The sequence below is a fragment of the Panthera pardus genome, unplaced genomic scaffold, assembly GCF_024362965.1.
Source record: "Panthera pardus isolate Hobbes unplaced genomic scaffold, ASM2436296v1 HiC_scaffold_15, whole genome shotgun sequence".
Taxonomy (NCBI): domain Eukaryota; kingdom Metazoa; phylum Chordata; class Mammalia; order Carnivora; family Felidae; genus Panthera; species Panthera pardus.
This window is the reverse complement of record NW_026526710.1, coordinates 18,853,752-18,881,507: the sequence shown is the minus strand read 5'-3', so window position 1 is coordinate 18,881,507 and position 27,756 is coordinate 18,853,752. Positions and strand designations below refer to the sequence as shown.

Sequence of the window (27,756 nt, the reverse complement as noted above, 5' to 3'; positions counted from 1 at the left end):
AATGCAGGACCCTGGGCCTGAGACCTCAAAGGTTCTCATTCCGCAGGGCCGGGGTACGGCCCACGTAAGGTGACTGACTGTCCCCATTTGCCCAGAGTTGAGGGTTTTCCCCGGGACGCAGGACTCCAGCACTAAACCAGCATAATTCTGAGCAAACTGGCACGGTTGGTCTCCCTCGGCCCAGGAGTCTGCATTTTTAAATCTTTTTTTTTTTTTTTTTGAAGTTTTTATTTTTGAGAGACAGAGAGAGACAGAGTGCAAGTGGGGGAGGGGCAGAGAGAGGAGGAGACACAGAATCCAAAACAGGCTCCAGGCTCTGAGCTGACAGCACAGAGCCGACGCGGGGCTTGAACCCACAGACCGTGAGATCGTGACCTGAGCTGAAGTCAGACGCTCAACCGACTGAGCCACCCAGGTGCCCCCAGGAGTCTGCATTCTTATTTTATTTTTGTTTTTAATTTTTGTTATTAACATTTATTTATTTTCTGAGAGTCAGAGAGAGACAGAGCACGAGCAGGGGAGGTGCAGAGAGAGGGAGACACAGAATCGGAAGCAGGCTCCAGGCTCTGAGCTGTCAGCACAGAGCCCGACGCGGGGCTCCAACCCACACGAGATCATGACCCGAGCCGAAGTCAGTCGCCCAACCAACTGAGCCACCCAGGCGCCCCAGGAGTCTGCATTTTTAAAACGCAACCCCAGGTGATTGAGATGTTGGCGGTCCACAGGGTATCGTGGCAGCTGACCGGAGGCCCTGAGCCCCAGTCATCCCTGAGGTAGGTGGGGAGTTTGCACGGGCAAGGTTGGCTGGCCCGGGGGCAGGTAATCCAGGCACAGGAGCCAGTCTTGGGTGTAAAAGTGCCAGTGGGGTCTAAGCACCCCGAATCTGCTGACCTCGATCCCCTTCAGGCATTCCCAGCGTGGCAGGCTAATGTTGGGGAGAAGCAAAAACGAAAATGAATTGACGAGCCCAACTGGGTGGAGAAGACCGAGCTTGTCGATGAAGCTGAGCCAAATTTCCCGGCGGCCCCTAGCTGGGCACAGCTGAGCTACGGCTTCCGTGAGCTGCAGGATATTTGAAGTAAAGGCTCAACCTTGGAGAAGTATTAATGAAAATGTCACAGGCACTAAAGTCAAAGCAGATGCGAAGCCGGCTACACAGGCAGACATAGCTGATAAGAAACAGCCCGGGAGAGAACAAAACCTCTTGAGATTAGGTCAAGGGCAGACCCCCCAAAAAAAAAGAAAAAAAAAAAAGACATCCGGGGGTCCCCCCATGGCAACTCGGAGGAAGACTGTCGCTCCTATGAAACAAGCTGACATTTCTGTGCTGCTGTGTTATGTATCGACATCCCGACAGGGCAGCGTTCGGAGGCCTCCACATCGGCAAATAAATATTACGTCTCCATCTTCAGCTAAGCAGAGTTGTGGTGCATTCCTATTACTTCATGTGGATTAACCATCTGGAAGTTGAATCAAGCCACAGAGTAAAGAATGGGCTCCAATTTTGCATTCACCAAAATAAGCCGTACTAGTCTCAATTTATGGCAGATGGTTATGCAGTCTCAGCGGGCCAAAAAATCTCTCTGCAAAAGAATAAAGTTTATGCCAATTACTGTAATAGGAACCAGCACAACAACTGCGTGGGGTTGACTAAGATCGCAGATATCGTCGTACAGCACATAAACCACGGGGGGCCGGGGGAACGATGGGGACCCAGTTAATTCATTAAGATAACGCGAGAGAAATGAGGAGCAGAGTTAGTCATAAAACAGAAATATTTCCTCGCCAAGGATGGGAGGGGATCGGGGTGGAAGGGGCCTCAGCCGTGCTGCGGGCAGGGGCAGGGGAACGGTGAAGTCAGTGGTGAAGGGAGACTGTGTGGCTGCTCCACACAAAAGGCACGGGAGGAGAGGGGTTGAATCGAGGCTCCTCGGCTCCTTTCACTCCAAACAGATCTGTGGAGCATGGGACTGCGCGGTGCGCAGGCCCGGAGACCACAACAGTGGCAGGTGCCCCTGGCACCTGCCCTTAGGGATGCTGGCCTCGTCGGGCGGTCAGGGGAAGCGTCTTTGAGGACCTGGACCCCGGGCTGAGGTGGAAGACGGAAGGGGGGAGGGGAAGGGACTCCAGGCCTAGAGGACACCGTGGGCTTTGCTCACGAGATGCCGGATCACGGAGGCGAGGGGCCAGGATGGATGGGGTGGCCAGGCCCGACACGCAGGGCCTCTCGGGCACAGGGAGGGGGTTTGGCTCTGTCCTCAAAGCAAAGATGGGATGACGCAATCAACCTTCCTTTTGGAGCGAGCCCTTCCTGCAGGAAGTGCCGACTCTTTTCAGCTGAGGGCAGCTTCTTGACCTGTGTGTGCCCTAGTGTCCTCAAGGATCGGGAAATGTGAGAACGCCCCACTCTCCCCAGGGGCGGTGTCAGGGTGCAAGTGTGGGCCGTGGCAGGGGATGTGCAGGTGGAGGAGAGGCCCGCTCTCTCCCCCCATGAATGGCCCTGCCTGGGCAAAATGCTGCCGGGGCCGGCACCTGATCAGAGACCAACCTCCACCCAATCAGCACCCCTAACATGGGAAACTTTTGTGCCCTAATGAAGGCTGGAGAAAGGATTAGGCGGCTGGTTTGGGGGCACATCAGGCTACAAAAGGAAGTTGCTTGTCTCCTAAAAAATGTTAGTTCAGCTTTTGTACTTGCTTTTAAATGAGTGCTGCTGGCTTAAAGAATGTGGACATTTGGGGCTGAAAATAAGGTGACCAACTGTCCTAACTAAAGCGCAGGGCAAACGAAGTCCTGGGCAAACTAAGCCCAGGACTGTCCCAGTCCAGCCTCCCAGGAAACTCCTCTCTCCTGGGTGAACGGGGATGAGCTGGTAGGAGACCAATGAAGGGGTAAATCCGATGCTGCAGAGACTTTCACCCATTACTTACACATTTCCTGTCTCATGGCCACACTCCATGCTGGTGTTAGTACCCCAACCTTCACGGGCAGGACGCAGAGGCTCAGGGGGGCCGAGACTCCTCACTGGCCCGTTGCGGTAAGCGGACGTGGCCGACTCGGAACACAGGCGTCGGACGCCGAAACCCCCTGTCCGGCGTGGCCTCTCGGAGAGACAGCAGCAGCGACCATTAGTAAAACCCAATGGCAGCGGTCGCGGTTGCCAAGCTCCACGTTCTCTGGGGAGGCTGACAAGGAAGGGAACAAAGTTCTTCGCAAGCAACAGTAATCCCCCTGTTCCTCGCCTGGCCAGACGACTCTTGCCGACTCACACAAAGGCCTGAGCAAACACAGGGGCTGCATCCTGGCCAAAAGGCCTGAGCAAACCAGCACTGCATCCTGGTGGCCCAGAGCCAGGGCTGGGCCAGGCTGTCCTCAGTCACTGGTAGAGCACCCCCAGACACACACACACACACACACACACACACACACACACACACAGCCTGGGGATCGAGAGGACCGACCGGGGTGGGGGAGGTGGGGGGGGGGGGGTGAATTCCAGGGCGAGGGGGAGAAGCCCCCGCTGGAAGCCTGGGGCTCGCATGTGCGGGGAGCCCGCCAGCCGGAATGCAGGCGCTGACCTCAATCGCACAAGTGGAAAATCTGAGCCTGTCGGGCTCGGAAGGGGCCGGGAGGAATCCTGAAATCCTCCCCCACCCCCCCAGACGGCTTTCTGGCACGCGCCTCGGAAGAGCAATGACCTCATGGACCACCAGATGATCTTATCCCCAGTGATAGAAGGCACTGCTGGGCATTCGCGGACGGGGAAGGGTTCTCGAGGCCTCGCGCGTTACAGAAAGAGTTTTCAGTAAGGTTCTCCCGTGAAGTGAAACACTGAAGACGGCTCAGGGGGTCGGGGCGGGGGAGAGCTACCCACAATCCCACCACGTTAACAAAACAACCCCGGTGGCTCCCTTCCAGATGTTCACAGGCCGAGAGATTTCCTGCAGCTGAGGAGTGATTGCAGCTCTGATTTCTCACCTCCACGTTGCAGACATTGTTTGTGTTTCCACACGCATTTCAGAATTATCACTAAATCTCTTCCACCACCCACCCCCCCGCACCCTCCGAGCACTCGGCGGTGGCATGGGTATGGAGAACCACAAACCCTCAATTTTCACAGCACCGTCACAGAAACCAAGCGGGAGGGCTGAGAGCGGGGGGGGGGGGGGGGGGGGGGTGTCGGGAGGGGGGGGATGGGGGTGAAGGACTTAAAACCAGGAAGCCCTGCCTAAAGAGGCTGCCTCCTTTGGACATAAGGTGCAACATGGGAGCTGCCTGACACCCCAGACCCAGGGGGAAACCGGACATGGTCTAGGAAAAAACGTTTTCTCGGCTCTGGGCTCTGGGAAGAATCAGTTATGGAAGGGTGCTCCTAAGTGGTGTTTAAGAACAAAGGGTCCTCAGCAGAATTTCTATCATTATGGCGGCTCCCTCCCTCGACCTTTGGTAAATGCCACAGGCATGGGACTCGGCGGGTCCTGAAAGACAGGGGGCGGGATGGGCAGCGGTTAGGAGTGACTCCGGTGCAGCCCCCTGGGTTAGAACCCCGGCTCCGCCGGCCACCTCCAGCCCCCCACCTGTTTGTGTAAATAAAGTTTTATTGGAACCCCACCACACTCACCCGTTTACATCACGTCTAAGGCTACCTCCGTGCTACAAAGGCAGACTTGAGTAGCTGCGACAGAGTCTGCGTGGCCCCAAAAGTCCAACGTATTTACCATACGGCCCTTTAGGGAGAAGGTTTGCCAACGCCTCATCTAAAGAAAGGAACGAGGGGGCCTGTGCGTGGTCTGTGCGCGGCTGTTCGGGGCCCGATTCTAAGCCTCCCTCCGGCCTTGCTTGGGAGAAGTCTCTTGTCCTACACGGTGCCTCTCTGGGAATGACATTTTGGAGCGACGGCTACAAAACACTCACAGAACCTCTTGGTAAGGCTGAGTTGTTTCAGGGCTTCCCAGGCCATGGGAAAAGGGAGTCAGCGTTGCGACAACATGCCATCAGTATTCCAGGCTGCAGGGAGCCAGCGTGCAACGGGATGCCCAGAGGCGAAGCTTTTGTTTAGCACATACATTAATAAACACTGTAAGCCACTCCTCCGTTCCACTTCATGAACCTCCCTCAGTCTGCAGCGCGAGGCAATTCTGCCATCGACTGATTAGCAGGTGGTGTCAGAATATATAAGGGATCAACGAGGCAGAGGCATGTCACGGTGCTTTACTGCTTCTCAGAAATTCCAGGAGTAAACAGAGTCGACCCAAGGTCGAGTATCACGGACTCTGGGAAACAGGGCTGATTTTCTGGTCAAGGGCCCGGCTTTACTGCGCCCCATTAGGGGGTCACGAAGCCAAGCTCTGGTTAACCTGTCCGCAGTGGTATCCAGAGAGCCAAATCTCAATCACGGAAAACGTGGAGGGCATCTATGAGCTTCTCCAGGGGTGTAGCATTTAGCTTAGCGGCCACAGATGGTATTTCCTGGACGACAGACGACAGACAGTGACGTTAAAACATGCCAGTTGAGAAGTTTAGCTAAGCAGCATTATCTTCGCTGTATCCCGAACACCAACAGCTTTTGTTAGCCCGTCATAGCTCTGCCCTTCAGCTTTCAGTTGGTACTGGTTGGGAGTCTGACGGCAAACAACAGCAACTGTCTTCCCAGGCTGAGCTCTTTCTGTGGACGACATCCACACTACGCAGAGCAGACAGCAGCTCAGTCCCTTCCACCCGCGCCTGACCATCCAACGGCCACGAGGCAGAGGAGTATCGTGGGCCCCACTTTACCAACAGCAGAATGAGCCTCTCGCTGGTCATGGGCTTTGGCTGCACTGGTCTCCTGGGCCTCTGGGAGCTACGCAGGTGTCGGAGCAGGGGTGCGGCACCGTCCAGGGTCTTCTAGAAAAGTCACGTCCAGCACAGCCTGATTAAGGGTATGCGTCCGCGCTCTAGACCAGAGCTTGGCAAACTACGGTGTCAGCGGCCAAATCCAGCCGGCTGCCTATTTGTGTAAGTAAAGTTTTGTCAGAACAGACACACAGATTTGTTTACAGACTGCTCGTGGCCGTTTCTGCGTTGCCAGGGCAGAGGAGAATGGCTGTGACACGCCGCATGAGCCTGTAACGCCTAAAATGGTCACCACCCAGCCTTTTGCAGAAAGCTGACGGACCCCTGCGCTAGATAAGAGGGTGGCTCATCAGAGCACAGCCTGGACTAGGCCGTACGAGAGGAGCAGGATTTCACAGGCGTTTGTGAGCACTTTTGAGACTCGGTGACCAACTAGGGTCCCTGGCTCGGGCAGCGCCGTCGGTGATGCAGGTCACGGACAGAAGAGCATACATCTGGGAAGAGGAGGACAGACGCGGATTTGGCCGAAGACTCCTGGAGGTGCAAGAGTCGACCAAAACTCCGGTTTAGAGGTCCGAAGAGACGAGGAAACGTGGGCCTGGAGCTCCCTCCTCTGTCCTCTTGCCACACTCACTACCGTCAGCTTCCAGAACTACCACCTCCTGTGGCAGCTAGCTGCCACACTTTCGTTCTCCGAGGGCAGGAACCGGAGCGTATGGATTTGGGGGCTGCGCTCCCCTCCCCCCAAGGGCTCCAAAGGGACCCTTGCACAGGGCGGGCAGGCATCTGCTGTGGGCAGACTGGGCAGTCTCAGAGTCCCAGTTCTCACAGGGAAGGAGGCAACAAGGGACAGGGTGGGGCGGGGGACGGCTGCGGCCCCTGCCCGTGCTGAGGTCCCGAGCTAACCTGGGATGCAAACCATCCAGGCACAGAAGATGAAGCGTCAATTCCCCGATTAGGGCAGCGTGGAGCCTGCAGGTGCCAAGCGAGGGGTGAGGACTGCTGCGGAGACCACGCCAGGGGGAAGGCTGGCTGCACGGAGACCAAGGGCTTTTCTCAGTGATCCCCCAGGAAGAGAGTGGGCATCTTCTCAGCTCTTGTTCCCTGTCCCTTGAACACGGGACACACCGGAGCCAAGCCAGAGAAAGGCGACCGGTGGGCAGCCGGCGCTTTTCAAGGCTTCCGTGACTCTCGGGCCGCCAGGGCTGGGAACCCCTGGTTTACATACACGAGGAAGCCAGGAAGCAGTGGAGGCAAGCAGTTCTGAATTCCTTAAACAACAGGCTGACGACATGGCACTTCCAGAAGGAAGAAAGGGCCGGGCATCAGAGCACCAGGGGCCTCCAGCTGCCGAGCACGGCTTCAAATGCTCAGCGTGGCCTCAGATGACACGGCCTTGTGAGAGGCAGCTCTGGAATAACTGCAATTTCTACTTTTTCCCCATCCAATCTGGTTGAAGAACTGGTTTTGAAGAGACCGGCTGTTGCTTAACGTTTCCAAGTCAGAGGACATAACCTCAAGTGACACTGGCGGGGTTCCCGGGAAGCACTCTGTCGGCAATAGATGCCCCGAGCTCGGAGGGACAATCTTCAACCTGTCCCCTAGCACCTTCCCTCCCTCCCCCGACCGCGGTAGTCTCCAAATCTACACTTGCCAGTGTGCACAACCTGAAAAAACTCAGAAGTCCTAACACACTGTAACATTCGGTGGCTCTCATGATATCAGATCTCAGGGTCTAAGAACAGGCAGAACTTTCTCCTTCCAAACGGTCAAGAACAGGGAATCCCACACTGACCCCGTCGGTGCAGCTGCTGAGAGATGAACAGAGCAACCGTCAGTGAAGTGTCTCTTCCTTCCTCAGAGACAAGATGTCAGGAGGAGGCTGGGCTGCGAAACCACCCAGCTTAGCAAGTTGGCGAGGGGAGAGAGAGGTGAGCTTTGGAAAAGCCAGGTGTTGGGTCCACAGTGATTTCAGATCAACCAGGAGGGAAATGAACGGAAGAAGGAGGAAGCGATCACACCGAAGAGGGCGCACCACACGCTCGGGGATGCGACGCCTCAGCTGACCCTCAGCACTCTGCAGCTGGGCGCTCCAGGGCTCAGCGAGCGGCCGGGAGGGGTGCGCCTGACCCCAGGCCCGCTGTTGGCAGCACCGGCCCGGGAGCGGCACTCTGGGCTCCTCGGGCCCCGAGTGCCCGCCCAGCTGCCTTGAACCCGAACGTTTGCTTTGTCGTCTGTATGAAGCGGGCGAGGTCTAAGCGCTCTCTCCGTTATTGCACCGAGCTGTAATCAGCTGTGCACGCGCCTGTCTCCCACGCCGGGCTGTGGCGTTTACTCCCCTGGGGGCCTTCGCTGAGCCCTGCCGCTCAGCATCCTGAACGGCAGACCGGCCCCACCCGTGCAGACACGAAGTCTGAGATAGCACACTAAGAAGATCACCTCGGAAAAGAACATTCGGAAACAGAACACTCTACACGCATCCATGCGTGTGGCCGGCCACCTCTGCTGACGCTGAGCGGCTCTCGAGTGTAAGGCGAGACCATGAGAAAAGAGCTGCGAGGCGTCCAGAAACAGGAGAGTGGAAACGGCGAAGTCCCGAGAGTTTGTGAAGCACTGCCCTGAACCGAAAAGCCGCCATCTTGAAACCATCAGACTCTGACGACAAAATCTTCACTGAGTGCTTTTGGAAACACTACGCGTTCTCCGTATTTATCCCCTTGAAATGTAATTTTTAAAGAACCTCGGAGACCAATAATAACCCTTCTTTAGTTTACTGCTTAGCTTTTAAAGGCAGAAAATTAAGAAACCAAACCTAACAGTTCAACGTGGCACAGGCACATTTCAAGAACGAGAGTTTGCAGTGAAAAATTAAAAAAAAAAAACCCACATCTTTTCTTTATTTTTCCCAGAGTGGTAGTGCCGCAAATTAGAGAACTGTTGAGAAAACGGCAGAGAAGTGGTCCACGGTGGTCTGAACCAGACGGGGCATCAGGGAAACAACCACTCAAGCACACAAGTGGCATTTTGTGATCAAATTTATTTTTTGTTTAAATTTCATTTACTTTGTTTTACTGTAATTTACACAAGAGACTGCCAAGTAAACTAGATATTTTACATTCACCACGCATTCCCTCCAATCTCCACAGTTGTTAGAAAAACATTAGATCCATGCGCTGGGCTCTCATTTCCATGTGCGCCCCAGCTCCCGGTGATGCTACAGAGAGTTAAGTCCGTTAAAAGGAGAGGGCGAGACTCTTTATTTCACAAAATTAGCAATAATCTCCCTTGCACCAAACACTCTGCAGACAAAAATGATTATGCTTTGACAACACCTATCTTACAACAGTGCCCAGAGAGTAAACATCAGTCTTGATCCTGAGTACACGGAGGACATATGCAACGTGGGGTCCGTAGCCAAGGCTAACAGGGCATCGTGGGTGCGGCAGTGATCCTAAACACCCTGGTCCGAGTCACTGCCACCGCCTCGGTGGGGACACGGGGCGTGTGGGCAAACGAGAAGCGGGGTGGGCAGGACTGTCAGCAAATCAGATTACAAACTGATATGACCACAGGGGCCGGTGTGCTGTAGGAGGGACGAGAGGTTAAAGAAGACGGTTTGTGACCGGAAGGCTTCAACAATATCATTCTAGTCAAGCTTCCAGGACTGACAGGAGAAAACGGGTTTGGACAGAGAAAGCTGATAAAAATCTTACCTAGCTTCGTTTCCTTTTTTAAAGAAGGAAGAAGAAGAAGGAAGAAGACAAGGTGGCCGCGGCTGCTAACCAGCATGTCCGTGACGCTTACTCGTGACGGGTTCCGGTGGCGCCCTACTAGACAGCACCTCTAGTGAGGGCTAGGCCCTCAGCAGGGCCTCGGCCCAGGAAGGTGTGCGGACAGGCCAGTGCTGCCCCCCCAGTTCCTCCCTCCCTCCCTGCTGTCTCAAAGGCGCCTTCTCTCTTAGGGTGTATTTCAATATGAAAAGAGCAAACCGTCATCACGTCATCACTATCTGCGTTGTTCTACCTCGTAAGCTGTGAGGAATCGAGATCATTTGCATAGTTTCCAAGCTCTAATTTCAGAAAACAGTCATTCCAGAAACAAGACTCTGCGGAAATGCTCTACTTCCAAGTTTTCCTGCAGCCTACAATGCTATTAATTTCTTCATCAATTCCTTTGCTTGCCTAACAGGAGCCTGAAAATTGTATAGTGTTTATTATAAATCACAAGCCGTCATCTCCATTTTTGCTAGGTTTGATGTAGAAAAATACTTGAAATTTAAAATACAAAAATCCAATAAAAACCGGAACTTTTTTTTTTAAAACGATTTTTCCCTCAGGGCAAACAAGTTAAAAATTGGCAGGTAACTACACTCCTTACTAATAGACATTGTCCAATTTGAATTTAAGATAATAACCATCCGGAAATAAATCGGTATAAATACATTCAGAGTTTACATTCCAGATTCATTGGAATACCAAAAGATGTTGAATAAATTTTTCTGTGGGAGTCTGTTGCTTATGAGACTAAAATAAAATTTTATAAGAGACGGATTTAAAAGAACAGAAAAGTAATAAAAGGCTATGTTGTGTGTGTATACACACACACACACACACACACACACACACACACACACATATATTGGTCCACAATTCGACATTTATGAAACATACCAGCTAGTATTACATTGCAGTCAATTTGTCCATTAATGGTATTACTCTGATAATTATTAAAATCTGTTCCAGGTATATATATTGAAAATATTTTCTTTTGCATTCTTGCTGAAGATAGGTACAGTACTTTGGAGAAATTGTACTAATCCCTTCAGTATGTTTGTATGTACAAATATACACGTGTGTGTGTTTTGATCTGTAGCTCTACATGCGTCTTATATACAGCTACAGACATACACACACAAACATATACACACACGTGGTTGGGAATCTGTGCACGTGAGTACATAATCACAAGCACACGTCTGGGAAACGTCAACACTGCAAGATACTGGTCAGATTCTTCTTCACTCATCACTGGCTGCACTTGTTCCCCTCACTTGACCTTGATTACGTAACTGTAAGAAAAGCGAAAGACAGTGCCATGTGTTAAAATACAGAGACACACCAAAAAATGTTATCATCTTGTCACACATTCTCCAGGGTGGGGGGGGGGGGGGGGATCCTCAACATGGTAAAACTTCTGGCAGAAAATGTACCCCATATACTACATTTTAAAACTTTAATCTCTTGAAGATTTGGTCTTACTAATGGTATAACATCTTGTTTCATCAGAGGGAAAATAAATTGCAAGTGGAAATAAGTCACAGAACTTAGAACTTAACAAAAGTAACCGTACCTTAATTTTTTTTTTTTTTTTTTTTAAATGAACACTGAATTTAAACAAAGGGCTCTGGAGGAATCCTGGCAGAGTTCATTCATTCTTATTCGTACGACTACTTCTGTTCATGACTGAATACTTCATTTCTCCCGTGTTCAATAACTCGATAATTCGAGAGCAGGGAGCCCATGTGAGGGGGCAGCAAAGAGCCACAGTGAGTGAGGAGAGTGTTTTAATCTTGTTCTTTTCCTCAATAAACATTATAGTTCAATAGTAACAACTGATGGTTTGTGTTTACTCACACTAGTTTCAGTACGTGGGGGAGATTTTGAGGCTCTTTTCTCCCCTTTGAGGAAAATCTCTTCTCTGGGTGTATAGATTTGTGTTAGGGAAATAAGGCCGTAGAAATATTTTATATTACAGTGAAAACCAAAGTGTATTTATACATATTAAAGCTAACTATAAAGGTTAACTAAAGATTCAACATGATGGAAGACATCCAGATGTTCAGAAAAAATTTCAGCTACAAGGAATCACCGAGGTTGGCCTTTATGGTATGGGACGAAGGAGCTCTGGTTTAAAATGTTTTTACATATTTCCTTACTAATGACATATGATCCTATTGAGAAACAGGTCGATTAAGTGGCCATCAATGAAAAATCAGCTGGCTTCTAGGATAACACTACGGTATGCCGGGCAGCTGGTGTGTGTCTGACCCTAACACTAAGAACTGGAGATGACTACATTCAACCTGCTCCCACAGATAAAACTCTTACAGAATAATAACTCAAGTGTTCCGTGTCAATCTCGAACATATGTATCTCTTTCAATTCTAAAAATTAAACCACATTGAACACTTAGTCTCTGCTCAGCAAGTTAACTACCCATTACCAAAAAGGTATTGGTTTTTAAACATTCTTTTTACCCGGGTCTTCACTTACACAGTTTGATATTGTCTCTGACCCTACAGGGGACTCATCTAGACATCAGCAGCCGACGTGCCTCGGACGGTACCCTTCTTACGCATCTAAACGTAAAATAAAATCATGAGCTGCCAAAATCACAGACTCTAAATTGGGTTAGTAAGCAGGGGGAGAAAAAAAGATCTAGGAAAGATTGTGAATGACCACTGCCTATTTATAACCACATCCACATTGAGAATGAAGTTCTGAGGCCCCTCCAGTAACACTGATCTAAGGAAAATCCTGCAAAAGGCTTTTCTTGTAACAGCACACACACAAAAAATGTGTATCTATTCTTGAATCTAGGAAACGGAAGCCTGCAGACTGATGATGTGGAATTATCAAAGACGGCCAAGGGTAAATGAACTGTTCACCAATACAATGTGAGAAAATGCCCCGACGGTCTGAGTCATATGTTCATAGTCCCTAGACCAGACAGGAAGCCATGAGGGGTGGCCACCTCTGCTGCTTCTGAGACCAGAGTCCCTGACAGGAGTTCTTTATGGGAAGTTTATTTATAAGAGGGAGGACAAGAGGAAGAACAAGTGAGCACAGGCACAATGTATGAGAAACAAAGAAGGACATAAGGACGCATCAGAAAGGACAGGCATTCATTACAGTAGCCTACGGACGATTTTTAAAAAACTCAATGAGAGAATCAGAAAAGAGCGGACAGAAAAGGAACAGATGTAATAAACACACTTCTGCAACTCCACACTTCTCCCCGACCCCCAGAAGTGCCAGTTGTGACATACAAGCACTAAGTTCACCCCCAGCACTTCTTCAGCAGCTAAGCCTAACCCCGCACTTCTCTTCAGGATTCCAGGCAGGGCATTCCTGTCATGCCTAAGCTCTCAAGATGCAGTTCCTTTTCTCCCGGGCCAAAACCCATTTGAAAGAAATCCAGGTCTTAAAATATTTGTGAATTAAGAAGAGAATTATAATGTATCAAACTCCATCGTCAGGTGTCAGGGAAACAGGACGGCAAGAAAAGGGGAAATCCCTCTGTGGTGATGAGGACTCGGCAACCTCAAGCCCCACCGTGAGGCAGGTGCTTTCTGGGTAGGCGCTTTGGCCTGCAGGCACGATGCCGCCCAGAGCCTGAAGACGCTCACAAACCAACCGTTAGGGCTCAAAGCAACAGCAACCTGACGCGGAATAAAGCATTCCCCGATGACCCACAGCAAAATAACTTAAATGGGATTTTACGTGACGATGATCAGCATATAATGCTGAAATTGCCTTAAAACGTTTTTGCAATATTTAACAAAGAAACTGCCACGTCCCCCCCAAGCCCTGAACCAGCAAGAGACTTCTACCGACGTCATGTGGGAATCCGTCAGTCTGAGCCGTACAGGCACGACAATGGTATCTTCGGATAAATGGGGCTTCTGTGTAACTACGCATCTACCTTATGGACCCGCTTGGAGAAGCAAGAAGCTGAGCCTGCAAGGCCCATGGCAAGAGGTGGGAGCGGGCACCTCTACCTCCTGGTCAGGGCACTCACTGTGAGTACACTGGGACTGCTCTGATTCCTGTTGTCCTGACACTGAACTTGGCAGGGAAGGGAAGAGGTCCCAGCCAAGTTCTGTCTTGGGGTTCAGAGCTCAGACCACAGAGGGCTTCATCCCTCACCCTTCAACCGTGACCTCTTCTCCTCATGTTCTGGACAGTCCTTGCAACATAAAAATGAGAACCAAAAGCCAACCTCCGTCTTACGGGCTCAAACTAAGAAAAACAGGTTTTATCTGAGCGCTGGTAAATCCTTTTTGAAGATACCAAGGCTGTGCCATGAGCTTAGTGAGAATGAATGTAATCATGCTGCTTTCTTTTTTAACATTCAGCTGAGTCTAGCTGCCCAGAGGGGCTGGAGACAGGGCTGGCAGGTGTCTCTGGAGCACGTGGAGGGAGCAGAGCCAGCCAAGGCAGGGGAGGAGGGACCAAAACTGGGTGCTGGTAGGAGTGCTTCTTAGAGAAGGGCATTGGACTCTTGAAAACGGGAAGACAGAAGTGGGAGAAGGGCATGGGGGAAAAAAAGGGGGCAAGTAAACCATGGTTTACTCTTGGCTGTTTAAATATTTAGGGGCCAGCCTAAAAATAAGGGGGTGAGGGAGAGTCCTCCACACTTGCCATTCTACCACCCTACTTCCAAGACCCAGAACTGAAAGTCATACTCTCAGTGTGAGAAACGGAGGCTAAAGAGGTTTCTATTGTCTGGCCTAGAAACCGAACTCCAATTTACAATGTTGTCTCCGTGGCAAAACAGGTTCCAAATTCCAAAAAATCAACTTAAAAACTTTTGGAACAAAATCCATTCATAAACTGGAGACTGCTGAAAGTTTACTTTCTGTATAAGATAAGGTTAAAACATTTTATTGCCTTATAAAGAAAATATGTCCTAGTCCTCTCAGAAGGTTTGTATAAAGCTAATTAGAAGCAGATCTGCCGTAATCACCAAAAGTAAGCAATTTTCAACACAGATTCTTTATGATGCTGTGTGCCAAATAGATTTCCTTCTGTGCCAAAGAACCTGATTTGCTGCCACTCTCCTGTGATTAAGTGGAGGTCCTGCCTCACACACAAGCGTCCGTCAAACGCTCCCGCCTTCAGGGCTTCCAAAACTAGGACCGCTGGCGGGACTCTGGACGGCTGCATAGAAACCACCAGCCCATCCCCGACATTCCTTGGGCTCACGTCCCCCAAGAGGGCCTTACTTTCAACTGAAAAGCAGCGTGGCCCAGAGCAAAAGCAGAAGCAGACACTTCTAAGAGGAAGTGGGAAGAACCCATCCCGGGCAGAAAGGGGGCGCTCACGCGCTGCAGGGTCTGCCCTGCCCGCTGGGGCTGGGCAGGAGCTGGGGCAGGCTTTAACTGCCAAGCAGGGCTGGCTGACCTCCAGCCCAAGCATCACCCGAATTTCTGCCTAAAGCTTGCTAAAGAGCTAAGGATTAAGTGCTAGCTGTGGGAGGGAATCTCTGGAACGTGTGACAATATGGCTAGCCTTATCTAACTGACAGTGATAACAAAATGAGCCAAAGGCAACTTGGTCTGATAAAGTGAGTGTCTAAAAGGACTATGAACCAGGTCCCAGCACAGAGAGCTGCTGCATGACAAAGTATGAAACCCCTGGGCATTTTACAGGTACAGACTCCAAGTCCATAAAGCTCTAGTCTACTTTCATGGAAGATGCTCAAATAAAGAGAAATCAGAACATGCAAAAGGATGTTAGTGTCTAAGAAACCCAATTCTGATGGAGGTATATATTTAAACATGGCCTGTAACGACACTCTTCTTAATTCTAAGTCTACACTTACTAATAAGCACATACATAGTTAGAAAGGGGAAATGAGAGTTTCCACAGAGTGGGAAGTCTTACTGTTTCTAGTTCTTTCTGAGTTTCATCCTCCATTCTCCTAATGTCTTCCATTGTCAGATCAATCCACTTGTCAATCCAACAAAAAAGTTGGCGATGAAAGTTCGTAAATATCCTTTTCTCTTGCTTTTAAAACAAAGAAGAAAAGTAGTATAAGATGGCAAAAATAGAAGATTAGTAACATATTAACTTTCTACATCCCAATTAACCCATGCAATCTACATATACTTGGAAAAGACCACTGTGTCTTTTGTATCATTTTGTAAAACAAAAGAAAAAGAAAAATCTCCCTGTGAAATGTGAAATCTCTCCCTGCAAAGGCAGCACAACATGTCAGGAACTGAAAAAAATGTGATGTGCACGTTGTGATCCAACATAAACTCCCGCTAGACGTGGTCTATTTGTACCTTTTTCTAAATCTGGTGACCAAGGGTCAACTCGATTTCTTCCGCTATAAAACAATACATGGTCATTCTTAACTTCTCTGCGATTCAAAGAATATTGTGAGGTTGAATATAATGTGTACGGAGACAAAAGAATCTTGGGTTCTTTGGAATAAGACGTTTATTTAAATTAAGGATTATTACATACTCTCCATCAATTTTTCTACTCTAACGTTACTCTCACTCTCTATAAAAAACCATACATTTAATGAGTGGTTTTAATTGCTACGTTATTTAAATGTTACCAAAATTTCCCAAGAAGAGAGAAAAGCTCACTGAACAAAAACAGTACTTTAATACTTTTGGACCATCTTCAACTTTAAAATTTCTTTCCATGAACAGAAGGGACTTCATCAATTACATGTGTGACGAACTAGATTGTTAATCTATTACTATGATCCAAGAGGAAGGAAGGAAGCCAGTATTTACAGAGTGCCTACCATGGGCCAGCTGCAAGCAGGCCCAACAGTAATCTCAGTGTCCAGCACATTAGGACCCTTTTTTTAAAAAAAATGTCAGAGTGGTTACAGCTAAAAAGTAGGAAAATTATGGTAGGACAGATACAACCATTTGTGGATTCAAAGGTATAACAGGGTTTCTTTATAACGATAATAGAAGAAATAGTCACACTACAGGAAAAGTAAACACCAAAGAAACTTTCCATATTTCTTACGTGTTTACAACATGTGTGTTTCTTTATACAGCTGCAATTTTCTCCTCCTTCTAGATCAAAGTGTCCATGTTACTTTCACTTTAATAAAGACAACGTCCGAAAGAGGTAATTAGGATTCGGGTCCTCAGATTCTGCCACCCTAGGTTCAGAGTGTAACTATTCTCAGTAAGGACCTCTAAGAAGACCTCCCACGAGAAAGTGCCAAGTACGTAAGAAAGTGTGTGTCGAGAGAGAGAGAGAGATGTTGTGGAGGATATGAGCCGGGAGCCAACCGAGGTCGGACAGAGGAGCCCCTCAGCAGGCAAGGCCTGGCCTCTCCCTCCAGCCAGTGCCAAGACCCCAGGAACCCTTGGGGACATGCTGTACACGGAGAGGGCTCTCTGTGAAAACAGCTGGGCAAACCATCGGGAAAGCATGTTGAACAAAACACGGCTACGCTCCTCCCCAAAGAAAGCTCCTTAAAACCTGCTGGTATCTGTCTGCTGTTTCTAGGCAGAAAAGGGTAGAAAGGAATTATACAGAGACAATAACTGTTACCTAAAAAGCGAGAAAAAGACATGGTAACAGAAAATATCCCACTAATAGCTACCTAAATTTAAGTCTCCGCATTTTGAACAGACGTTACCTTCTGAATGAAGTTTTCTACTTTGCTTTGCAGTCCCCACCACTTGAATTTGATGGTCACCAGCTTATAGGCACACATCTGAGGGCAGTCAGAGTTGTTTGCCAGCTCCTTCTAGATGACGAAAATTGAAAAGGAGAAATTGTGACTTCAATATTTGTTTTGATGAAAAGTGACCGTTGTGTAGTGACATCACAGACACAGGTGAAGAAAAGTACAATCTCACATGGGTTTAGTTTAGGTATTTGGAAATTCGAAATCATTTTAGCAAAAGCAGCAGTATTCCCCTGCTGCAAACCCTCCTTCCACAGATGAAGTTACTTCTTGGCTCTACAGTTTAATAGGTGCACTGTTCTGCCTCAAATTACACTGTTCGGATTTTCTATTAAATACCAAATTCTATCCACGTCGTATCAGTAGTGAGCTTTAATACATAAGGGTTCACCTAACGCCATTACTGCACCGTCCCCATGGATGTGGTGAGGCACAATAAAGAACGATCAGGAAGTTTAGCCGTCTTCTGTGTCTTTCTAACGCTGGCATGTGGAGTGGCACTGTTTATTAACTGAGGTATTCTCACTACAAGGGGGATCCGAAAAGGGACGCGGCAAGCAGGAAAAACGGTCTACAATTACCAAGTGTTTGACATCCCGGCTTGAATTTGTACAAACGGTCACACCTCACAGTTGAAATGGCACAGTCAGGGAATCAAATCAAGAGTTGTTAGGGTAAAAAGGTGGTTGGGGGGGGGGGGTGTATTTTTTTTTTTTTAAGAAGCAAGGGAAAGAAATGAGGGGCTATCTGGATGGAAAGAGACTAAAGAAGTATATAATGTCTACAATTTACTTTCAGAAAACAACGTTAAAAAGCAATTAGAATTTGGAACCTTAGATTATGTCACCCTAGGTTGAGCCAAAAAAACTTTTAAATACGTACTTGTGTCGAGAGAGGGGGAGAGGGAAGGAGGGGAAGAGAGGGAAAACAAAGATGGTGAAGCATCAACAATGGCTGAACCTAGGCAGAGGTGCTCACTGTTAGATGCTTTCGGTTTTTCGGCTAATTTTGAAATTTTCATTGTAAAAATAAGGCAGGGGATTGCAATCTATGGTTACTACTGCCCGTTTCTGTGAAACTTAGTACAGGCTTCTGCCTTATTAGCAAGTTCAGGATGCTAGCGTGTTTATTCGGGGGGAAGGGTTAAGTAGTGGGTGAGCCAGGAGCTCACGTGGGTCTCCCAAGGTGTGTGTGCAGGAGCCCGAGACAGTCCTGGGCCCACCCAGAAGAGCGCCTGGGACGGGCTCACGGAAGCGAGCAAAAGCAGACACGGTCCCAGCTCTGGGGCTCCCAGTCTGTATGGAAAGCAGGCAGGTATCAAAGAATCACAGACTGCAGGTACCGACAGGGGAAAGGGCCATTCTGTAAACTCTCGGGCCAGGGCTGGTGCACCTGCAAGACAAACGCTACGTCTCAGGACCCCTGTGGGGACTCAACCAGGTGGTGCGAGCCCCGTGCTTAGCTGGGGGAACTCAAGGGCTTACCACATATTACTTCACTCTCTTATTCTTTCATAGAGTAGGGATTACCGGTTTCAATTTGCAAAACAACTTTAGATAATGTTTCTCCAAAGAGTACAAGGTCATGTACTTTTTATAACATACATCCCCTTTTTATAAAAACGGGATGGCCAGGTGAAGAGATGAAGCAGTCTTTTAGGGGTTCTTCCCCCTCATTCACCACTGCTCTCAGCTCCACGCCACATTCAGGACATCACGACGCCAGCATCGGTCACACCGTGTGCCACGGTCCCTTCTTGTCAGCTGCAACCCATTCGTACATCTCACTTTCAGTACGTCCACTGTGTGTAGCCAGTATTCGTTCCATGCAGCCATCATGTACACAAATTCGAAAAATGATGAATTCCTAGGTCATATTCTAAAACCTCAAAATGATTCTTCATTTAAGCAATCACAGCACCAGACCACATTTCCCCCCAAATCCTCAGTTAACGTTCCAGTCTCAAATGCATTCTAAAGACAGGATAGATGGAAAAATTCTATCTTGGTCTTATTAATATGACTCCAAAGTTCTACAGAGTCCTGCGTGATTGATCAACTTCTCTCAGAAAATCTCTTCGGTTGTAACATTTCATCTTATTAATGAGCTGGCACAGGGGTTAAATCGGTGAGGTACCACCACAAGCGTTTAAATAAAAACACGATATACAGCAAACTGTCCTGGTGTGGGTGAATTCTAGTTCAACAGAAGAACTTGGCTGGCTGAGCTCTACTTCCCCATGACTTCCCTCCCATAAAACAGAGTACTAACATCATAATTCAGCAGGGATGCGTATGTACACACCCACGCGTATCCAATCCCATACACTTTATGAACAGGTTTAATTCGGCAAGTATTAAGAGGGTGCCACTTACAACCCCATCTGTGCTAGGTGTTGTAAGAGGACACAAAAGCGGCCGGGAGAGAGGAGAGTAATTACATGTGCACAAATAACGACAAAACCACTATCCTTGGTGCTAAGGATCTCTGCCAGAAGGGACACCCTTCTGTCGCTGTGGCCCCGGCCTGAAACATATTTGCAGTTCCCCCTCCCTAGCCTGCAGACCCCACGCACTTCAGCTGGGCTCCTGTGTGTGGAACTAGCCCAGCAGCCTTCCACAAGACATAACTAGCTTCTGAGTGCCCAGCCTCACCGAGACTATCACACGGCTGGTCTTTCACAGATCGTTCTTTTTTTTCAGTAAGCAATGAGCCAGTATTGAGGTACTCTCTCGTTCAACAAGTATCAATGAAAGCCTTCATGATGAAACACAATTTGAAGAAAATATGAAGAATATAGTATTTAAAATTATGAAATACACCTGCTAAACAGTAGCCTTAGACTAGGAGTAAGGGGATGTGGGTTGCAGCTCCCATTATGCAAAGTAACTTCCTATGTTAGGTGGGTAGGATCCTTAACCTCTCTGGGCCTTGCTTCTGCCAATAAAAGGAAACACTGGGCTCAACTTTTCGTCTTCCACTGATGCGACGCTAAAAGGGTCAGTGAACTTAGTTCCTCCAGGGTCAGGGACGGCACATGTCCTTGGCATTCAGTGGCTTAAGACTTCCTATAATTTTGCATTTTATTCCATAATGGGCTTATTAGCAAAATATCCTCCTGCCTATGCACTTGGGCTGAATCGCCTCTGCAGCTAAGAACCTCTGATGCACCACTGATTAGCCCTAAGATACCTTCCAGACGGAACATTCCAAGGCCCTATTAATTATGGGCCGCTGATAGCTTCGTTCTGAAACTCCAAATCACTGGACACCTTAGTGTGCTAAATGAAAACCTTGGTTGTTTCCAGGAGAACACCGACTCCTCAGAATTCTACCATTTTATAAAAACGGCAGGATGAAGCATGGTTCTAATTAAAGGGTAAGCTGAATTTAACACAAATATGCTTATACCACACTTGGGCTCCAAGAGCAGAGCATACACACATGACTCCAACAATTACCTAAGTTTGTTTCTCACACGCTTTCTAGTGACTCTGGCAGTCTGCTCAAATCAATTAAAGGAATAGTGGTAATTTACAAACAGTGATCTATAATATTTAGTTTAAGTCATGGGACAAAATGAACCCGTTCTCCAAACTATCTTCCTCGGACCTTAAATATACATTCCAGTCTCATCTGCTTTTTTTGTTTTTCCATACAACTTACAAGTGATTAAAAAAAAAATTCACAGAATATGTACAAGTTAAGAAACAAGTCAACGAAGAGCCTGCTGCCTTTATTTCTTAGCGTAATTCTTTACAGTGTCAACACCTCACAGTATGAGGTGAGGGGACCTACAGAAACGTAATGTCAACCACAGGAAAAAACGGAGAACATGGAAGCTACCTATTTTTAATATATATTATATATTATTAATATATATGTGAAATCTGGGGCGCTTGGGTGGCTCAGTTGGTTAGGTGTCCAACTCTTGATTTTGGTTCAGGTCATTATCTCACGGTTGTGAGATGCAGCCCCGCGTCAGGCTCACACTGGGCATAGAGCCTGCTTAAGATTCTCTCTCTGCCCCTCCATCTCTCAAAAAAAATTTTTTTTTAAATATATGCAATATTTAAGGTTTCATTCAGTTCTTACGATGACTTGTGCGATTTGCCTCTTAATTTCAGCTATGTATGACCTTAAGACTAGTGGTTAAGAAATGGCTTACAAAGTGTCTATACCTAGGGGCATCTGGCCGACTCAGTCGGAAAAGCATGTGACTCTTGATCTCCGGGTACTGAGTTCAAGTCCCATGTGTTGGGTGTGGAGATTAAACAAACAAACGAGTCTCCAGGGGAGCCTTGGGTGGCTCAGTCAGTTAAGCATCTGACACTTGATTTCGGCTCAGGTCGTGACCTCACAGTTTGTGAGATCTATCGCCCAGGTCAGGCTCTGCACCAACAGTGCGGAGCCTGCACGGGATTCTCTCTCTGCCCCTCCTCTGCTCTGTCTCAAAATAAATAAGCAAACATTAAAAAAAAAAAAAAAAAAAAAAAAAGTCTCCATACACAATGAAAATAAATAAACACTTAGAAAAAGTCTCCACATGTAATGAAACAGAAAATAGGGAGACTGCCTAGACATAGTTAAGTAAAAGCTGAAACAATCCTTGTGGCACCATCTTCTCGGAAGGGAATCTGACCCTCTGTCATTAAAAAGCCTTAAAGCTGTCCATATCCTATGTATAACCCTTTAACCATGTAATTCCACTTCCAGAAACGTATCCCGATTCATCAGAAAACACTACATATTTACTTATAACAGCAACAACCTGGACTTAATGGTGAAGTATTTTACAAGCCTTCCAAACAATGGGCTGCTACACACATAGACATTAAAAACCATCTTTTCAGAGAATGCTTAATAATGTAAACATTTTTTAAAGGCACGATATGAACATAAACAGGTATCTATCCATGGTATAAACATTTATTAACAAAATACAGTACATAAATCAGGATATGTAACAGATAACAAGAATTAAATCGTGAGAATGTAATGGATTTTTACTTTCTTCTGTGTACAATTCTTTATTTCTGAAACTTAAGAAGTATACATCTTTCGTAATCAGAAAAAAACCCAATACGCTTCGACAATACAAGAGTTTTTGCCCGAAGGTGACTATTTTAGGACAATGAATTCCTTTGCCCTAAATTATCTGGGTACTATTTCAAATCTTCACTCTTCTTTTGACTATAAATAATCTAAATGTTTTCCTGCCTTTGGTTTTGAGATTTAATACATAAAAGCTAAACAAAATCAAGCTAAAAGCTGAATTAAGATCTTAAACAGATAATCTTAGTCCAGTCCATATTACATTTTTCCTAATCTTAAACTTCTAAAGTAAAAATGAGGTACACATGCAAAGTAAAATATGACATATTCTTCAGAGTCATCAGAAATATTCTTGTGAAAAAATGTGTGACTTTCAAAACGTGAAAAATCTCAATGGGGCAAATATTTGGCATTCCACATTCAGAGGACTGTTCTAGGATCCACAGAACCCAAAGGAGTTTCAGCTTGTCTGTCCAGTTCTCAGGATGTTCACTGGGGCAAAGCAAAGCTTCCTCTCTCGCCTTGAACAATACAAACGTTTTCCTCTTGATCAGGTAGAAAAATAAGCCCAAGGCAAATAAAGCCAAAATCAAAATTCAGATCATTCACACATTAATTCCGACTCGGCTCAAACTTCACATTTGCTAACCTAAAGCAAAACAGGATTAACTCTTTCCTAAATCGAGTTGTAAATAAAATTACTTTGCTGATAAATATGAGTTTTATATAGATGAAAGCACGAAAATTTAAAAGAACAATTGAAAATAAAAGGTAAAGACTAGCTGGTTACCAAAAGACAAGAACAGTCAGGAGTTCTATAAAATGAAAACAACAGGCTAACAGAAGAACCCTAAATTATGACTCATCTTTACATAATTTAAATTTCATCTGTAATGCAGCAAGCACAAGCTAGTGGAGAAAAGGTTTCTAAAATTGTATTTCATTTGTGTGTTCACTGAATTCCTTACATTTCATGTTTCTAACCATAAATGAAACCCCCAAACGCAAATCATGTTTTTAATTTAACAACGCATATTAGGTTACTCTGAGGTATGTGGACGAGGCCTAAGGGAGAGTAATGTATACTGGAGCCACGCAGCATAACTAAACAAAACGCAGCGTGTTTAACCGGAATGGCGAGCAATCAGCCCGAGTTATCCACAAGAACTAGTTTCTTGTATCTGTGACAAACAAATATAAACAAACGTAAAAGACAATTAGGAAAAACAAATGAAACAGGCCCAAAGGCATTATGGAAACTCATTTCCTAAAAACGTAGTCCTCTCACAATGCCACGCTACACGTCAACTCCACACACTCTCCTTCCTATAGTCAAAATGCGTGGGGATGGAGAAGGAACTGGTATGTGCTACAGATTACCAGATTGATACTCTGGAAGTACGTGGCAGGTTCTGGAAGGCTCATACTGCCTTCATATTTTAATTTTTCAATTTTAGGCAATCTGAATGCTCAATTTCAGCTGTTGATTTCATAATGTAAGTTTCCAACCCAGATTTCACTAAGAAAGTTAAAAATAAATGCACTGCTGGGGCTGCTGCCAGTGCACGCATCAGTAAATATCAACAGAAGATTACAGAATATATGTGAAGTATGTGTACTTAACTCTCAAGCAAAACCCAATTCCCCAACTCAGCCTCACCACACCCTCAGTTTTGACCGGATTTTTTTTTTTTTTTTTTTTTGGCAGCCATTTACACAGACCTACGGTGGACATCACATTCTCTGTAAGTACACAGCAAGTCCAACGTCTGGTTGCTTTTTATTTGGTTCAAGGCAGTTAACTTGAATCCAGCAAATACTAAGCCTCTCCCAGGCACAAACCTCGGTGCTGGGCAGTGCCCCACGTTAAGTAGGTCAGATACAGAGCCTATGGCCGAAAACTCAGTGTTGTAACAGGGACAAAGGGGGTGGGGAAGGAGGCCCAGTGAGCACACAGACCCCCACTCTGACAGGGGACACACCAAGTACCATGAGAAGGTCATCAACAGAGGACTTCAGCAGAGTCCAGGGCTGGAAGATTCTTATCTGACTCGGCAAATGGGAAATGTTAAAGAGAGTAAGCAAATGCGAAAAAGAAGTTCAAAAGACTAAACTAATCACAGGCTAAACTAATTTCATGAAAACAGGCAAAATGAAGTGAAGACAGGAAAGCTTACTGCCTGTGACAGGATAATCAGTCACATTTTCCATGTCTCCAAACTTAGTGTTTGTGGAGCTCACACCCATTTTCCTAATCAGAACTATGACATGTGCTTCGTGCTTGTGTCCAATTACTCTAGGAGTGACACCACGTGCAAGTGAAACCACAGGTTCACTCTTCAGATAATGCTCGTGAAGAAAACACTGTCCCTGACAGTGTCAGTAAGAACCCTGCAAGGGGCCCATCCTGTCGGATCACCTCTCGAACCCAAGTAAGACACTCCATCTGTCTCCCTGCCTGCGTCCATTGGTGCTGCCTGAGAACAGAGGCATTCAGTATCCACGATAAGGTTAGAACTAATAGTGTATCACTCCCGGGCACTTAGCTTCTTGAAGACATGGGACAGATTTCTTGCTGTCCTCTGTAGGAATTGGGTAATTCACACAGACCAAGCGCTACTTATTTTTATACTGAATTAAAAACCTCATTTGCAAACCAGGTGCTCAAGAAAACAAAAACAAAACCAAAAAAACCTAGCCATGTTTTCAGGTCGGCTTTATTATACATAAGCTACAATGAGGTCTAACCAGACACTAATTATTAAGTCTCTGTATGCCACCCACTATAGGTTTTTGAAAATGAGATGATAGGGAGGGAACTTTTTTTTTTTTTTTTTTTTTTTTTTTTAATGTTTATTTATTTTTGAGAGAGACAGAGACAGAATGTGAGTGGGTTAGGGGCAGAGAGAGAGGGAGACACAGAAGCAGAAGCAGGCTCCAGGCTCTGGGCTGTCAGCACAGAGCCCGACGCGGGGCTCGAACTCACGAACTGTGAGATCATGACCTGAGCCGAAGTCGGACGCTCAACCGACTGAGCCACCCAGGCGCCCCGGGAGGGAACATGTTTTAATGTCTTCACATCTTTCCCAGGACTCAGAGCCATGTCTAGATGAAGACAGGAAAGGACCCCCGGTCTCTCTCCTCGAGAGGCTATCAGGTGCTCATTAGCCTCTTGAGGGCTCTGGGCTGCCTTCTCGCAAGGCTCTATCTCAAAGAGATTTCCACAGCTGGGCTCTGAGCTCTCCCTCACCCCCGCTTCCCTTCCTCCCATCCCTGGCCAACAGAACCTTGTGGTTCTTCACTTCGGGCCACTGACAAGGCTCCCACCTTCTTTCCACAGATGAGAGGCGGGAGGAGAAAGGAGTCTTGGTAGTGTGGCAGGGAACAAATCAGCATCCCTACAATCCACAGATGGCTGCCCTCCACTAGCTTGAAGGATCCAGATCGGCTTCACGGGTAATTCTAAAATGAGTCTAAAGCAGGACTGAGCAGGTAAACAGCACGACATACTGTTGTGAAAGCTCCAGCTGCCAGAACTTTCGCTCCAGACTGGAGTTCGAACATCAATAGGACGTGCCTTTATGGCTAGAAAAAGCAAATGTACGCACACAAAGATAACATTAAAGAATCCCAATTTCTAGGGGCGCCTGGGTGGCTCAGTCGGTTAAGCATCCGACTTCAGCTCAGGTCACAATCTCGCAGTCCGTGAGTTCGAGCCCCGCGTCGGGCTCTGGGCTGACAGCTCAGAGCCTGGAGCCTGCTTCTGATTCTGTGTCTCCCTCTCTCTCTGCCCCTCCCCCGTTCATGCTCTGTCTCTCTCTGTCTCAAAAATAAATAAACGTTAAAAAAAAATTAAAAAAAAAAAAAAAAAAAAAGAATCCCAATTTCTAGATCAACTTCTTTATTTGACCTGATCACCTTATACCACAATGTTCAGACACTGGATGGTTCCGAGACCCGTCAAGCACTCTAAGGGCCAGATACTCTGGCAAAGTCTCCTACAAAAGACCTTTATAGGCCTAATTCTTAACTATCTTATAGAGACACAGAACTTTAAGTCTTCAGGAAGCGTCAGCATTAAATGAAGAAAGAAATTCGGCCTTGCCATAGGATGCAAACGACACCATAATCTTCAAAGATGGTGGTTCAATTTGTTAAGATGACAACCCTTCAGATCGGAAGAGGTAAACTTGAAAGCTAAAGACATCCACACGTACACGGTTTGTGATAAACCATTAGAACAGGCAGCCATACCAATGTCATAGAACACACAAAGCCCTCAAAACATGGAAGAAACCAAAACATGTGCACACACACATGTGCATGCAGTGCTATAAAGAAATAAACATTTACATCCGTAAGAAATGCACTAATCTACCTTGAAGCAAAAATCTTTACCAGGTTATAAATCCCTCCCCTATCAGTATGTACAAAAGCACTTAAGTGTTGAACCCTAAATAACAAAATATAACTCATGTGCTCAGATTTAAAAAATTCTCTTTTCAGAAGGAAGATGAATCCATAACTAAAGCCTGCATCCCTGGGTTTGTAGTTTTTAAAAAATAAAAGGTATGTATCATACCATAGGCAAAAAAAAAAAAAAAAAAAAGTCCGTACTCTAACCCAGTTGGAAAATATGAAAATCTACTCACTGGTGCTCCCCTGGCACCCTCAGGACCACTTGCTAGTAAAGGTTCTCTAGCATTCATATGGCCTCTGCTCTTCAGCTGACCCACATCAAGCACTCGTAACACACACACGTTAAAGACAAGGGGTACAGACAGACAAGTGAGTCAAGATGGGCTTGACGACTCCCAGCTATTAAGACAAGAGAACCCCTGGATACCAGACACAGAAAAGGGATAACTGTGTCATTAATAGGGCAGCTTGTGTATAGATCTCACCAACCCCCAGAGATGATGTGGCTTTTCATTTCCAAAGACCAAAGCTTCCTCCGCATTGGGAACGTAACACTCACTACTTCATTCAGTCCTGGCAACGACCTTTTAAGGCAGTGACAATGTCCTTCCCATTCTAGAGATGTGGAAACCCAGGCCCAGAACTAGGATTAAGTTAACGAAGTCACAGCCTATACCACAAGCGATAAGGAAATGGATTTCCCTCAGTGCCACTGTCACCTACAGATTCCCTGACCAGTGGAAACGTACAAATGTTAACAGGAATTATCAAATTCTAGCAAATACCATGAGTACAGAGAGACACACACGTGGCCTGATGCAACAGGGTGTAAGAGATGCCTACTGGTGATGTGGGGGTCAGAAAGCGTCACGTCTCCACCCACTACGCATCTCTGTGACTGGCGCTGAATCAGGTGCCATAGAGATGTCAGACATCCTGCTGTTTCTCCTACAACTATTACCTGTGTCTCTCTGGCCAAGTTTCTCATCT

At 46.9% G+C, this 27,756-nt stretch overlaps 1 protein-coding gene and 1 long non-coding RNA gene across 3 annotated transcripts in view; both read right to left on the bottom strand.

Moving 5' to 3' along the window:
- Positions 1 to 273: 273 nt before the first annotated feature.
- LOC128777028 (uncharacterized) lies at positions 274 to 7,975 on the bottom strand. The gene is made up of 3 exons (XR_008422175.1): positions 4,622 to 7,975; positions 2,931 to 3,185; positions 274 to 1,583 (listed from the first exon to the last, which is right to left on the bottom strand). It is a non-coding gene; the product is annotated as an uncharacterized LOC128777028 (long non-coding RNA).
- Positions 7,976 to 10,473: 2,498 nt separating this feature from the next.
- The window catches only part of PITPNB (phosphatidylinositol transfer protein beta), a 62,595-nt gene continuing 45,312 nt past the window's right edge, over positions 10,474 to 27,756 (bottom strand). The window contains exons 8-11 of one of the 2 annotated variants that reach the window (XM_053902218.1): positions 17,242 to 17,352; positions 15,504 to 15,626; positions 12,108 to 12,193; positions 10,474 to 10,903 (exon numbers count right to left, since the gene is read on the bottom strand). In XM_053902218.1, coding sequence (XP_053758193.1) covers positions 12,146 to 12,193; positions 15,504 to 15,626; positions 17,242 to 17,352 — 282 coding nt within the window. In that variant the 3' untranslated portion in view covers positions 10,474 to 10,903; positions 12,108 to 12,145. The remainder of the gene's footprint in view (positions 10,904 to 12,107; positions 12,194 to 15,503; positions 15,627 to 17,241; positions 17,353 to 27,756) is intronic. The other variant, XM_053902217.1, reaches the window with a different exon arrangement.